Below are 15,676 nucleotides of genomic sequence, written 5' to 3' on the forward strand. Positions count from 1 at the left end.
TGGGAGCAGATTATGAGTGTTGACAGTCGATTCTAATGAGAATGTTCATTATCGGGACGGGAGAAGACAAATGAAAACATAATTAAGTACGTCAGTCAGGCTCGAGATAAATTGTTGACGATGACAAGGGATGTTTGTATTTATTGTATTGTTTTGCCCTACATGCTACAACAAGGCCTCATTCACACATATCAAACGAATGTTCTGTGCTCTGTCTGTGATTAGTGGCTGGCTGCCACAATGCAATTCCAATGGAAGTCACATGGTTTGACCAAACATTTGTGTATCAAACACATGTTTGTGACTCCCATATTGGAATTGCATTGTGGCAGCCATTAATCACAGACAGAGCACAGAACATTCGTTTGATACGTGTGAATGAGGCCCATGGTGCAGCTCATTACCCAAACCTGTCATTCAATGATAATCATCTAATCAGGGCCGGGTTTACCATCCGCCGCTATGTGCAGCTGCACAGGGGCATGTGGCAAGGGGGGGGGGCATATTGAAAAAATGGATGGATGGATGGATGGATGCACCTGGAACCTCTTCAAGGACCACTGGTGGTCCCCGGACCACTGGTTGAGACATTAAGAGTCCACTAGGACAGTTGTTCCTATCTGGGCTACATAACTGTACTGATGATGATGATGATGAAACATTTCATTTTCACTGAAACTCTGAGAATGCACAAATGGAACCAAATGGAGCCGTATACACTCTCAGAGTTACATACCTGCAATGGCCATTTAGGTCTATAGCTCTTTGCGTTTGTTTAAATACAAATTTTGTATGTCCGTGACAAAAATGTCCACCACAAGAAGCGCTCCCTCTTATCATCATACATCATCACTTTTAAAGCCCTCTGCCAATCATCACTATGGGTGTACACAGAGTCACAGACACACAAAGCTGGGCATAGGAGGGGCTAGCGTCCCTCAAAAAGTAGGTGAAATTCGTTTTTGTGCATAGTTCCCATCGTGTCATCCTACAATAATGTGTGTGTGTGTGTGTGTGTGTGTGTGTGTGTGTGTGTGTGTGTGTGTGTGTGTGTGTGTGTGTGTGTGTGTGTGTGTGTACGGTTGTATGCACGTAAGAAGAACGAGAACCGTTTGCCCCACCGACTTCAAATTCGACACACGTGTTCCACACCCCCGCAAGGAGTGCAGTGCCTGGTCTCCAGAACCACCACAAAAGGCTCTGCCAGTGGGTCTAATCAGCCTAAATCCCCTCACCTGTGCAATTTCCAGCCTCTGCCTCAGCCAATTGATTGCCATGGCAATCCCCACACCTGCCAATTGATTACTTAACCAGTCCACTTTTCACAGTCTTACCAAGAGAGGAAGATCAGCACAAGTGGGCATAACGTTATAGCAGTGGTGGTGCATGGTGGCGGTGGTAAAGTGCCCAGTAGGGCCCAGTGCCATTAGTTTCCTGTCTATCTTGACTGAGAGTTGATGGCTGCCCCCTGACAATGCAGCCATCTGTCTGTGTGCTGCCGCTGTGCTGTGTGCATTTAATTACTCCCCTGATTGGATCAGGCATCCCCGCCTCCATGCTGACGAGCGCCCCCTCACTTAATAGGGTTTGCTGTCGCCTAAAGAGAGAGAGAGAGAGAGAGAGAGAGAGAGAGAGAGAGAAAGAGGGAGAGAGAAAGAAGAGAAAACTAAATTAAAGCCCACACGTCCACTTTTCTCTGTGAGTTTTCAGAGTAGACTTCAGAGGACGCACGTCAATCACTATCTCGTTCTGTCAGCCAGTGCATGTCTGCTGACTGTCTCTGGACATCACATTGAGCTTGTGGTGAACGTCTTTGACAAGAGATGAGCTGCCATTCAGGAGCCAAACAGCATGACACTCAGTTCTTCTCAATCAGACACTGTGGTAATTGGATGGAGGATTATCCCTTTCTTTTAATGGAATGTAATGTAATTATGTAGCAAAACAAGTGTTTCGCGTAGAAAAGACAGTTTGAAGCCCAGCAGGCTTCATGCCAATGCATTTTATCTGCATGGTGGCTATTGGCCACCAGTTAATGTGGCATTTGTTACTGGTTGCCACCGGCCTACTTGGGAACGATGCAACTTGGGAACCTACAGTAATAATACCCGTTGTCATAGCACCTGTTTTAACTATCTGTCTGTGTCCCTTTTGTGCCCATACTGTATATGGAGATCTAGTATGCAATACCTGTTGTCATACCACCCATTTTAACTGTCTGTCTGTGTCCTACATGGAGATCTCTGTATCTGTATGTCTGCCTGTGTCTGTAGAGTGGACTGGTTAAGTAATCAATTGGCAAGTGTAGGGTTGCCATGGCAATCAATTGGCTGAGGCAGAGGCTGGAAATTGCACAGGTGAGGGGATTTAGGCTGATTAGGCCCACTGGCAGAACCTGACCAGAGCCTTTTGTGGTGGTTCTGGAGAACCGTGGGTCCGACCGACTCGATACAGTCGATACCCTGTAGGGGTGTGGAATGTGTGTGTCGAATTTGTCGGTGGGGCAAATGGTTCTCGAGTTACGTGCATTACAACCGTACACACACACGCAGACAGAGACGAGGCGCATTTATAGTAGGATACCCGGGTTTAGTCTAGTCCCACCGGTCTCAAATCATGAAATTTGCTTACGGTTCTTAAGTCGAGGGCTTAATTATAACCTGGGCTGTCAATTTTCTTTTCCCTGAAGAAATGAACAAAGTCGCTGGCAGCAAAGCTCTGATCGAGCCTCTGCTGTATTGTGTGTGCATCTGGATTCCAGAGCCTCTCAGCATCTGTCTAAACTCTAAATGTTCTAGTTGCTGGGGACATTTAGTTATAATGAATGTACTTTTACATCTGGCTTGTTTCTATGACAGAAAGAGTGTGTGTGCACTGTGTGTGTGTGTGTGTGTGTGTGTGTGTGTGTGTGTGTGTGTGTGTGTGTGTGTGTGTGTGTGTGTGTGTGTGTGTGTGTGTGTGTGTGTGTGTGTGTGTGTGTGTGTGTGTGTGTGCGTGCGTGCGTGCGTGCGTGCGTGCGTGTGTGTGTGTGTGTTGCATTCCTCTGTTGCACTCCCCCTCCACCTCTCCATTTCTCCCCCTCTTCCTATATCTCTCTCTCCACCCCCCCCCCTCTCCCTATAAGTACATGTTGTCTTCAGCTTATATTAAAACCTTTCTTTATCCATGCACCATCCTGTCTGTGGTGCTTGACCTATCCCCCCCTCCCCTCTTATCTCTCTTCCTTCCTTCTTCCCTCCCTCCCTCCCCCCTCCCTATCTCTCTCTCTCTCTGTGTCTCTTGCTAGCTCTCATCTCTCTCTCTCTCTCTCTCTCTCTCTCTCTCTCTCTCTCTCTCTCTCTCTCTCTCTCTCTGCTCCTTGGTGGGTCCCTCCATTTAGTGGCAGAGCACTGTTATCTGGAGCCGCATCTGTCACATGGATTTAGATAAACAACGGTGAATGTCATTGTTATGACTTTAACCACACGCACACGCACACACACACACACACACACACACACACACACACACACACACACACACACACACACACACACACACACACACACACACACCACACACCACCCTGCCCCTGTCCATCTCTCTGTGCATATTGTATAGGTTAAAGGCGTGACATATTTGATATTTCATAAGCTCATAAGTATCAGATCTGTGACTCCCCAGGCCTTCTTGATTAATCTCGAATACTAATCTGCCGAATTGATATTGAAAGGCCATCAGTCACTGTAGATTAAAGAGGGTCCTTCTTTGGAACACAGGCGCCCGTTCCTGATTGATGCAAAGAGCACATTGAATATAATATAATAATGTCATGTTGTCTATTATTACACAAACTTACCATTACGCACACAACACATGTGCATTCAGGTGCACACACACCTGCATACATTCAGATTCATCCACATGCATGTACAATCATGCACATATTCTCAGAAATACTACACAGGTGCACACAGACAAGCGCTTGTACATGCAGGCGGATGATATGTCCTGTGTCTGTCAGATAACACAACATCTGCATGTATGCAGTCATTAAGCTCCTAGCTTTAAGGAGGACGTCGCACCATAACCGTGGACAAATGTGTATGCAGCAAATGCAGGAACACAATGGAATAAATTCCTTTTAAATGCAATGGATATCCATGGTCGTTCAACCTTATGCGGATTGGAGTTCATAACCTCTGTTTAAAGCCGTGGGAGGGTCAGTGTCATGACGTGGCTGATAATAATGGATTGACGCAAAGATCATACTGAGAGACTAGAGATTTGACTCATGGCGTTCTTGGTTCAATTCACTTTCTGTCAATATGCACAGCATTGTTTGTTTGTTTTAATCTGAGTGGGAGTATTTTTTCTTCAAAAGGGGTTATCTGTGTGTGTGTGTGTGTGTGTGTGTGTGTGTGTGTGTGTGTGTGTGTGTGTGTGTGTGTGTGTGTGTGTGTGTGTGTGTGTGTGTGTGTGTGTTTGTTCATGTATGGATGTATGTATGTGCTTGTGTGTGTCATCTGTGGTTCAGAGCAGGCAGAGGTGATTTTTCGTCCTTACAGTGGAGTGGTTCGATATTGGAGACTGGATTGAGGAGTTCTACTTTATAAGGTAAGACCAACAAGAGAGAACAAATATTGGGCAAGGCAACACGCTCTGTGGGACTCAAATACTCTACGCCTTTAAAGAAAACATGAAAGAAAATAAGATATAGCTCTAAAGACTCAAGAGCTGCCACTGTTTCTGTATCCTGGAGTGGTTGTGATTAAATGTGCATGAGTATAAATATTTAATAGTAATGTTGAGGTCAATTAGGTTTTATACAAACTCCTTCAAGATAACTTCCTTCTGTTCCATTACTATTTCTTTCTTTCTTTCTTTCTTTTCCCCTCAATTTAGTAATTTCCCAATCTGGAAACCAATCGTCAAAAAACAAGAACAGTGCCCTCTTTTGTCTTGAGAGACTAGTTATTGCCAACCCCCCCTTGTGTTACCATGTTACTGTCCCCGACTACTGCTATTGATCTATGGAGGGTATAGACTCCTCTGGTGCACATGGAGTCACCATGGCAGCCACGTCTTTGCACTGGACAGTGAGAAGTGACATAATGCATAATGTTTGTTGAGGAACGTCTGAACGTTCCAGTTCCACTCCCTGGGTTCTCAGTTGCAGATGGGTTCTCAGATTGCTGCTGAACAGGTGCACCCTGTAGGAGGCGCTAGTGAAGCAACAGTCAGAGCGTGCTACCTGTGTGACCATAGACAGTATTAATTAATATAATTGTATTCATTGGCGCTTCAGACCAAGCCAGAAGCTTCATTGCACTTTAGTATGTTCCTAAAAAAGTGACATTATCCATTGTACAGAACATGATCTATATATTTTTTTAAATGCAAGTATCAGAATTTGCTGTCACATCACAGGCTTAAAGGTGTAAACAGGTGGGTGTAAACAGAAGAATATACTTGTATATACATATAGCCTACATGTACAGTACAAATATCCCAGATATTCATGAGAATGATAATGGTATGAGTTATCAAAAGGCACCATCATGTAATAGGTTTATGATAATGTATTGTATTCTAAGTACCGGTAAGTCTAATTAGATTCAAGCTGTCAATCCAATGAATTAATTAGAATCCAACTGCAGCGCATTGTCTCTGTGCTTTTTTAATCATTTTTTACTTTTGCCGTGTTTCACTGCCTCGCCAGCCTTCATCTTACTCTCACCATAGCCTATGTATCTCTCTCTCTCTCTCTCTCTCTCTCTCTCTCTCTCTCTGTCTCTCTCTCTCTCTCTCTGCTCCAACCTCTATAAAACTACAACAGATTTGGCGACTCATCACCTATAAAAGATTCTCCACAATGGAGCCCTCCCCTTCTATGAACTTGTCAAGTGCGGATGGAGATGAGGTAGAAGACCAGAGGCCCCTCCTCCCTTCCAGAATGATGCCCCCCCATCCGACCTGCCCTCCCCAGTGTGAACTACACCCCACAGTCCAGACGGGGGCGGACCATGCAGCCTGGCTGGACAGAACACAGGTCATGGCCACCACACCGTTATACAATGGCCACCTTTATCATGTCTCGGTCTCCTCACCTCAAGCGCACAGGACGAGAGACAAGGACAGAAGCATGGGCAAGGACAGCCACAAGGACAAGAGACCCGGTGGGAAGAAACTAAATCATGGACAGGGTGAGCGTAGTCAGTTATTCAAATGTAAAAAGTCAGGTGTTCACGGGATGCAACAGGAGAACATCACTTCCTTCACTGACATTCCCATGGCACCCTGTGGGGCTCCTTACATGGTGTCCCGCAGGTCCCACCTTGCTCAACAGAAAGCGAAAGGGGGATTTGCCGGAGACGGCAGGGGCTGGAGATCAGGCAATGTTCCGAAGGAGTCGCGTGACCGGCGGGCTCATCCGGAGATCATAATCAGCAGCAAAGACGATGACCTCCAGGGCAGCGAGACACTCCTCTCCCACCCAGATCTGTCCAAGGCCAGGGGCCCGCTGCCAGGAGACCAGTACGGCAGCAGTGCCACTGTCGGTCCCAGTCTAGAGCCAAAAGACGGCAACAAGGATGACCAGTACTGGCAGACCCACGGCATCGGCAGGAGGCTGATCCGCAGAAGAGCCCTGTTTCAGAGGAGACAGCTGCTGAATGACTGCGCCCTGGCGGCGGGGCTCTTCGGGGTGGTAGTCATGGTGCTGGAGATCGAGCTTTCCTGGAGTGTCTACAGCAAGGTCAGAACCATCATGGCGTCAAGGATCAGTCAGTTCGTCAGAAGAGACAGAAAGGGGGTGACTTAATCCTTTTGATAGTGATGGTCCTCAAGATTATTTTCAAAGATCAAAGAATATTTTAGTTGTTGCTGACGTAGGCACATATTTCGTATAATTATTTTTTTACTGTCAGCTGCTTTTTTGGGTCAAGACATCTTTTCTCATCTCTATTCAAAATATCTAGCAAACTCACAAAATAGAAGAGATATGTTTTTGGTCTTCCACTATAAAGCTGGCCTTCATTATGAGAATGCCATACTGGAAAATTATTTCAGTGGGTTTCCATCTATCAGCTTTTGCGCAAGGATTTATGTCCATAATATCATGTACACTAAATCAAGGAAGTGCATTATCTAAATGGAATGCATGTGATTGAAGATTAACAGGATACAGGATAGGATAACAATGTCATACTCATTATCATAAATTCTGCTTGCTAATGGTAAACAGCCATCGATGGCACTGTATATGATGTACTCATTACATCATGTGTCTGTGTATATGCGTGTGTGTCCTTGTGCGTGCGTGCGTGCGTGTGTGTGTGTGTGTGTGTGTGTGTGTGTGTAAAACTAATTTAAAAACAAACCAAAGCTAGGTGGAAAATATTTAAACTATAATAAAAGACTAAAACACAGAATAACTGAAACAAAATTGTGTACTTAGTACCGGTACTTACACAACTAAAATAACAGTTCATTTAGTCACATTTGATGATGTTGTTTACTGATACTGGGACATCTATAACTCTATATGATTGAGTTAATTGCCTTCAGAAAGAGTTGTGTTTGTAGTGTAATACCTATACTCATACATAGGGGTGGGAGTCATACATGCCCCCACCCACTGGGAAATAACCTCCAGATTATAATAACAAAACTGAAATAAAAACTAAGCTAGAACTAATATTTTTTAAGCAATAAAAAAGAAACTCGCAAACCCACATGTGAATCTAACTAAAACTGAATTAATTGAAAAAAGGATTAAATAAATGCAAATCAATAATAACCTTGACATGTGTATGGGGCGTGCGTGTGTGTGCGGTGCGAGCGAGCGTTCACCTGCATGTGTTTTCACCACAGAGCTCCGTCTACTCCCTGGCTCTGAAGTCAGTCATCAGCTTGTCTACCGTTATCCTGGTGGGCCTCATTATCGCCTATCACTGCTGTGAAGTGCAGGTAAGAGATGTCTTCATATTCTCATGATCAAATGTGTGTTTTAACAACCTTGTCCCCGGTTGTCAAAACCTCAGTGGTACCTCAGCTATCACCAAGCTCATGTCTCAATGCCAGATTGCTACACAACTCTCAAAGGGTACTCACACCGGGCTGGTTTGTAATAGTCTGAACTTGGCCGTTGTTGGTTACTGTCACGTCCTCTGACGTCGGCTGTCAGTCCTCATTGGCCACTGCCGTGTCCTCGGACAATGGCGTCAATCCTTGTGACCACTGCAAACCTGAAATGGAACAAGACTTATGGCCAGTACAGAGAACATCACAAACACAAGTCTCAATGCCCAGGTGCTACACGACGTGTGTGCCTGTGTGTGTGTGTGTGTGTGTGTGTGTGTGTGTGTTAGCAGGTCTAATGAATGCTAAAGAACACTTAAACCCTCTTTAGTAAAGAGACTTCGAACTGACCTGAGTTGGCTCTATACTATTTGGCGCGTAGATATCCGATCTATGCGCAAAGCTATGTGTTGTGAGCTTGTAGATCTGCTATTTTTGTCTAATGTTCCCCCCTTAGAATATGGATGGTGGGGTGCAAGACAAGTAGGTAAAGATAGCCTTAACATCCTTCCCAACAAAAAACATTCATCACCTCATCCTCATTTCACAGCTGTACCTTCTTGATAGCGGCGCGGAGGACTGGCGCATTGCCATGACGACAGAGCGGCTGACGCTGATTGCGTTGGAGCTGGTTGCGGTGGCGGTCCACCCGTACCCAGTGGGTCTGCTGGCGTACTTCCAGCCGACCTCCCAGCGGTCCTCGTCACTGTCCGAGACGGAGCTGGAGATCGTGCTGGCCCTGCCCATGTTCCTGAGGCTGTATCTACTGGGCCGCGCCTTGATGCTTCACAGCCGCCTTTTCACGGACACCGCCTCCCGCAGCATCGGAGCACTCAACAAGGTCAGAGGTCAACCCTTACAAGCTCTGTGTTGAAGTTAAAATCCACCGGCATTGGGCAGTACTGTGTGATGTGAACGGAAAATATATATATACTTAGTCTTGGGAACTGCTTTTTCAAAGTTTCTTTGGTTTTGCAGAACCTAAACATTTGAAGGCAGAGCTTCATTAAGATGAGGCTTTGGACGGCATTGCGTGATGCATGTTTCAGTTAATAACTTTGAAATTGGGCACACTATTTAGTCTGGGGTTCAACTCTTGAAGTTTGGAATCTTCCTTTACTAAGACCCTTGTATTTACATGTTTTTATGTCGTATGTCTAGGTGGGCCGATCGGTCATTAGAGGTTTGAATCTCGAGGTGTGACCATCACATTCTTGCTCCCGTGGAATGGACATTCTCTGTCTATCGTATATCCTCCACCTTATTGTTTTACCACTCTCTTCCTCCTGATGAACCCACCCCCTGTAATCTCCCATCCTCTGTTGGTGCTTTTTAAGAGTGACGAAAATGACTGACCTTTTGCCTTCCCCCTGCAACAAACCTCCTGTTGTGTTGAGCTGAAATAGGCTTTCGTATCCCTCACCTCATCTCCTCTGTATTATGTAAAGATAATACACCAGGTAATATACTCAAATACTGCATAGTTAAAAGTGGGTACTAATAGCACTGTTAAAAGTGGGACATGAGTGATTGTGTCATATGTGATCTCTAGATACACTTCAACACCCGCTTTGTGGGGAAAACACTGATGACCACCTACCCTGGCACTGTCCTGATGGTTTTCAGCATTTCTCTATGGATAGTGGCTGCATGGGGCTTACATGTTTGTGAGAGGTACAGTATATGATATTGAGGGAATACAGTTGAAATACTTTACTTCTCAATGTATATACTAGACCAGCTTACTCTGGGTACCCCAGTATGGTTAAGTCACTCACTATGTACTATAATTAGCTTTGACTTTGTGCAACTTTCAATTGGTATAAAGAAAAGTGAAAAATACATTGCCCATACTTTTATTACCAAAATACATTGCCCATACTGTTATTATGTACTACTGTAACGTTACTGTTTACTGTATTGACATGCAAACAATCCCAACTCAAAATAGTAGAGTGATAGCAAGTGAAAAATGTGTGGTCAATAGACTATTAGACTGTAGCTCTTTATCCCGTAGACACCACAACTACAAGGACCTGAGTAGCAACTACATGGAGGCCCTGTGGATGGTCTCCGTCACCTTCCTGTCCATTGGTTATGGAGATGTGGTGCCTCACACCTACTGTGGTCGCAGTATCTGTCTTATTACAGGAATAATGGTAGGCATCATTTAATTTAAAAGATGGGCCATTTCACTCACCTTAATTACCTTTTCTCCCTTTATTGAACTAAATAGAAGGGAAGCAGAGACGGAGACAGCACAGCATAGTGGAGGCCCACAGGAGTGCAGTCTAAAGCCACATTTATGGTATTGCTCATTGCTTACTTTCAAGCTAGCAATACAGAAAGACAAATTGACTATAATTTATAATTTATAATAAATAAATTATATTATATATTATAATAATATCTGGAATTCTTTAATACTGAAATATAGCGGTAAATATCTAATTATCTATAGAGGCTATGTGCCTGACTACATTGTACCTGGAAGTTATGCAGGAACGCCTACTGAGTGGCAACAACTTTCTGGCCTTGACAGCCCATACATCAAAACATAAAAGTCCTGCTATCTGATTGTATTAAACAACATTAAACTCACCAACATTGCTGGTGTACAAAAAGATTGAAAAGTTTTTGTTTCATAAAAATCCACCATAGACAATGAACTATTCTCTATCAAATATTTCCGTGTGTAGGTGATTATTTGCTGCCTCCTGCCTTATCCTTTCATGCAATTTAGAAACAGGCGGTACGTACGAAGACGAAGGACCGAAACTGATGCATGTGCAAACTCTAGTTAGAATAATCCCAAGACCTAGCTCAGGACAAAATACAATGAAATGCAATAGAGGGTACTGTATGTGCATGACATCATCATCATACCAGGCACCTTGGCTGGTAATCCAGTCTGGCAGTGTGCAGGTTCGACTCCCGATCCCGACGGCCTTTACTGCATGTCACCCCCCATCTCTCTCCTTCCCCTCTCTTCCTGTCCCTCCATAAAAAACTTATTTTTTTTTTTTAAAGACTGAGCTGAGAGGCAAAAAACTACTTTCTGGCCTTGACAGCCCCAAAAGTCCTATCTGATAGCATTAAACGACAGTCACATTAAACAACGTTTATTTACCTCTAAATTTGCCACTCACTTTATGCATGTGCACTGCATACCCTCTATTCCCCAGGTTGGCGGAGGGTGTGTAGAGCTAAGGATCATATTAGATAATTGACAATTGATAATTAATGGGGTGAAAAATGGGTTACAAAATCGTGGGACAAAATGTATACCCTCTATTCTAACCATTGTTTTCTTCTCATCCATCTCTCTGTTTTCTTTCTATCTCTCTCACACACACACACACACACACACACACACACACACACACACACACACACACACACACACACACACACAGGGAGCCGGTTGCACCGTACTGGTTGTAGCTGTAGTTGCCAGGAAACTGGAGCTGACCAGAGCAGAGAAGCATGTCCACAACTTCATGATGGACTCCCACATCACCAAGGAGGTACTGGTTCACACCTGACCTTATCCAGATAGATACAGTATATATCTGATATAGATTAGATAATACATACGGTATCTAATCTTAGAGGATGCACACTACAAATATATGCCTGATTTATAATAGGTTGCGTATGGATATTTCCCCTAAAATAAAACTAACCTGTGGCATTAGCTTACCCTTATTCAGTACAGCACAGCAATGGAAAAGAGATGTTGGTGAAACTCTAGCATTGCATGATTCACCATTATGCTATTTTGCCAATACAGTAGAATAGATGAAGAAAACAACAATAGCCTGCTAAAAACATCTGTTTGTTTGATGTCTTCTTTCCTCCACAGATAAAAATTGCAGCAGCAAATGTCCTGCGAGAGTCTTGGCTTATCTACAAACACACTAAGCTGTCAAAAGAAAGAGATCAGTCCAGAGTACGCAGGCACCAGAGAAAGCTGCTGTTGGCCATCCACCAGTAAGGAAACTTCTGCAATTGCAGAACTGTCAAATTGACCTCTTACATAGCCTATATTTAGTGTCTGTCCAGCTGTCTCGACATCACAGTGCTCAAGTCTTCGATCCTTAGGTCAAGTGCAAGCCTGGCTCAGGGAGTAGGACGCCCCTGCCTTGCAGAGTCCCTAGGCACTTAATTAACATCATGTCCTGTGTTTTCTAAATCAAACTGTAGTTTTCATAAAATACTACCTGTGTGCTTTTCAGCTTGCGGAATGTTAAGATGGACAAGAGGAAGTTGGCAGACCAGGCCAACACACTAGTTGACCTCTGCAAGGTGAGCCTGTATTAGTCATCACAGAAAGAATTAAAAAAACAGACTTACATTGTATTTTATCTATCCCACCTACACTAGGAGCGTCATTAGTGGTTCCAGGGCAATTGCTACCCCTTGCTTTTAAATTTAACCTCAAATTAAATGATTTTATACATATACAGTACTACCTCCACCTCTGAATGTTTTTTGCTGATTAATCAGATTTTAGATCAACACTTAAGACACTTGTTTTCTTTCTAAAACCATACATGCATTAATAACTTCCATACTGGCATTTTAGCATGTACTGGCCTTTTTTCAAGTTTTCTTTTCTTAGCCTATGCAAGCTCACAATGCACTGATACAATGCATTGTGAGCTTGTATGTGGACCACTTCGGGATCTAGTGGTCTTTTGCCACGCTAGTTTTTGAGGGACGCTAGTCCCTCCTATGTCCAACTTTGAGTGTTTGTGTAAACACAAACATTGAAGACAAAAGTGAGACCGCAAATTGTGACTGGCCAGAATGAGATGATGTATGATAAGAGTGGCCCTCAGGTGATTAATTAATGAGGCCTCTGACCTAGTACACAAACAATACTACCATTACCTCAACCATTTAATCATTACAACCCCCATCACTAACACGTGTTCCACTCAGATGCAGAACTTGATGTATGATGTTCTGTCGGAGGTGCACGGCTGCCGTGGGGACCTGTACTCTCACATTCAGAGCCTGGAGAAGCATGTGGAAGAGTTGAGCGAGGGCTTCAGGATCCTGATGCCACTGCTCTCCAACACTCTGTCCACACAGAACTCTTCCATCCGTCACCTCCTCAGGGAAAGGGAGGTGGAGAATGCTAGCATGAACGCGGGTGACGGGTAGATAGTTTGTAATTTGCAACCTAGAGAATTCAAGATAGACTACTGAATTGGAGCACAGTGAACCTGGCTCCAATACTCAACGGTATATTGTATACCAGAACATATAGGCTTGTTTTCTGTAGCAGAAACACCGTCTTTGATAGTGAATTGAATTAATCTGTGCAAATTACAACAGCTATGCAGTTATTCATACAGGACTTTGGTCAATGCTTTCAACATTGTGCCATCATATCCAGATACTTGACATGTGTGGGGGAAAGTAAAGAATGTGTCATCATGGACTAATGGAATTGACTACTTCACTACTACATCCAACTGCCAAGTTTAAAGTCTGAAATTACTTTGCTGTAATGTACAGTTGTACAAAGACAATACCATTGTTAATTTATATCAATATGAAAGCAATAAAGATTTGAAGACACATTCTTCAGTGTTCAGTACAACAGAAAAATCACTTCCAATTTAGCACAGTTAAAGAAAACACACCATTAATTTAGCCAAAAACAACTTATTTTATTAAGAAAGACTGGGCTGGAGGGTGGAGTTACAGCAACAATCAATCTATCTGAACAAAATGAAACCAGTCAATACATCAGCATTACAACTGGTCTTGTTCCGGAACGATGCACTGTGTCTTGAAGTGTCATTGACCACCAAGTTGAGGGGTCAAAGATGCTGATATCAACCAATCCAACCACGCCTCTCCCGGTTCATGGCCAAAGAACAGCTAGTGCTGCTTTCTCCTGAATGAGCACCCTGATAGACACAATGAGAGTCAGTCAGATCACTGAGAACAAAGAGGGGAATTACTGAACAGTAGACAAATACTGGGGAATGTGAATAGAATGCTACTGATGTAAGGGTAGCACTTAACGTGTCATATGCACATGATTTGTTTACATGCCAGCGTTACAAAAAGCAAGTTAGCAAGTTTAAGTGATTGTAATCTATAAATTGACTGTACTCAATAACGTTGAACATAATACACCGGAAAAACCGCAACATAGACAGCCAGCACCATACACGTTTTTCAGTTTTCGAAATAGCTTGTGTTGAACATTGAAAATGACAGTTTCAGAAACGGATACTGACCCTCTGTGAGACGTGCTTTGCCTCCAGTAGGTTGACAGAGGACTGTGGAGCAGCCCACACACAACACCACCGTCTGGGCATGGCTGAACACCGTAGTGATCTTGTAGCAACCTGCAAAATGACAAAAAAAACACCATAGACTGTAAATGGCTAATCGAAGCTCCAATGGCCACACAATTCATCTAAGTGTTCAGCAAAAGTGTAAATTAATTGCATTTAAAAAGGTTACCTGGACATTTGACGTCCATAAAGTAAGAGTTGGGACTCTGGACGAGTCTTTTCTTCTTATGCCTCCTCTTTTCCTCCTCAGGGCTTGGGTGCAGCAAGTCTTTTGCGAGCTGAAATGTAAAAAAAAGACATTGAAAGGACTATCAGTGATCACCTAATGTTTTGATGGCTAAAATCTAACCAGAACGATAAGTGCTTTTATTGTATCCTTCAACTTCTTGTTTAGCCTCAAATTACTGAATATAGGCCTACAGGTTTTGTAGCAATTGTAGAAATATCAAGACCTGAATTGGCGACTGTTTGACCATATATATATATTTTTTTACATTTAGGAAATAGCCAATTTAACACCAAGGTGACCAGTGCCCACTCCCGTGCCCACACACATATCCCATTACGGTTACCGCATGACAGCTGCAGGGTGCTCGTGGTCACCCACGCACCTAAATTACATTATTTAATGTTATCATCATGGTCGACTTCATAGAGACTGGTATCCGTCAATAACAAGGTATACGTTATAATTTCTCTTTGTTGTAGTGTGGACCGTGATTCGGTAACGTTTAGCATCATTTTAGTGTACCACGTTTTGGCCTATATTTGGGGCACTACGCAGTTTTTATCCACGAGCTAAACCGTGTAAACGGACACACTAGTCAATCGCCAATGTTACAATAAATGTAATATGACCTCTGCCAATTTCGAAACTTGTCAACTTTAACACATTGCGGCTCGTTAAATTAGCTATTCAGCTGTCTCCATGTTTGCGCTATGTACGCAGCCATCTTGTATCACAATGCGCTCCCAGTGCGCTCAGAGATTGCATTTATAATACCGGGACATGGACTGGGGCAATTTGCTTAAAGTGTACAGCAGTCGGAACGCTATTGTTTTATGTGCACATATAGCGCAGTAGATGACACTAAAACTTCGAATAGTTGATACAAATTCTACATTTCTATCGCTCGTGTACTCACTGGCATGTTGGCGAGGAAGTAGCCGTTGCCGAAAAGGAGGCCGTACCGGAAGCGCAGGGCTGATATCCTCGCATCCTTTGAGCCAGGACCGGAAGTGGGTTGTTAAACCAAACGGGCAGACATTTTTGTAAGGTCAAAATCAAACGA

The 15,676-nt window shown here is 43.6% G+C and overlaps 2 protein-coding genes across 2 annotated transcripts; one reads left to right on the forward strand and one right to left on the reverse strand.

Moving 5' to 3' along the window:
- Positions 1–4,537: 4,537 nt before the first annotated feature.
- Positions 4,538–13,233, forward strand: LOC308331646 (small conductance calcium-activated potassium channel protein 1-like; the record flags this gene model as incomplete). Its single annotated transcript, XM_080787136.1, has 11 exons — positions 4,538–4,596; positions 5,819–6,736; positions 7,855–7,950; positions 8,612–8,902; positions 9,223–9,258; positions 9,614–9,735; positions 10,079–10,220; positions 11,478–11,588; positions 11,927–12,054; positions 12,300–12,369; positions 13,009–13,233. Exons 2-11 carry the CDS (start codon positions 5,855–5,857, stop codon positions 13,231–13,233), a joined length of 2,103 nt encoding a protein of 700 aa, XP_080643262.1. The 5' UTR covers positions 4,538–4,596; positions 5,819–5,854.
- A 487-nt stretch (positions 13,234–13,720) lies between these two features.
- On the reverse strand, positions 13,721–15,575 carry LOC308331401 (small ribosomal subunit protein eS27). The gene is made up of 4 exons (XM_080786825.1): positions 15,530–15,575; positions 14,554–14,662; positions 14,325–14,435; positions 13,721–13,988 (listed from the first exon to the last, which is right to left on the reverse strand). Exons 1-4 carry the CDS (start codon positions 15,533–15,535, stop codon positions 13,960–13,962), a joined length of 255 nt encoding a protein of 84 aa, XP_080642951.1. The 5' UTR covers positions 15,536–15,575; the 3' UTR covers positions 13,721–13,959.
- Between the last annotated feature and the right edge of the window lie 101 nt (positions 15,576–15,676).

The sequence above is a fragment of the Protomyctophum bolini genome (assembly GCF_963924005.1).
Source record: "Protomyctophum bolini genome assembly, chromosome: 17".
In the NCBI taxonomy this organism is placed as follows: Eukaryota; Metazoa; Chordata; class Actinopteri; order Myctophiformes; family Myctophidae; genus Protomyctophum; species Protomyctophum bolini.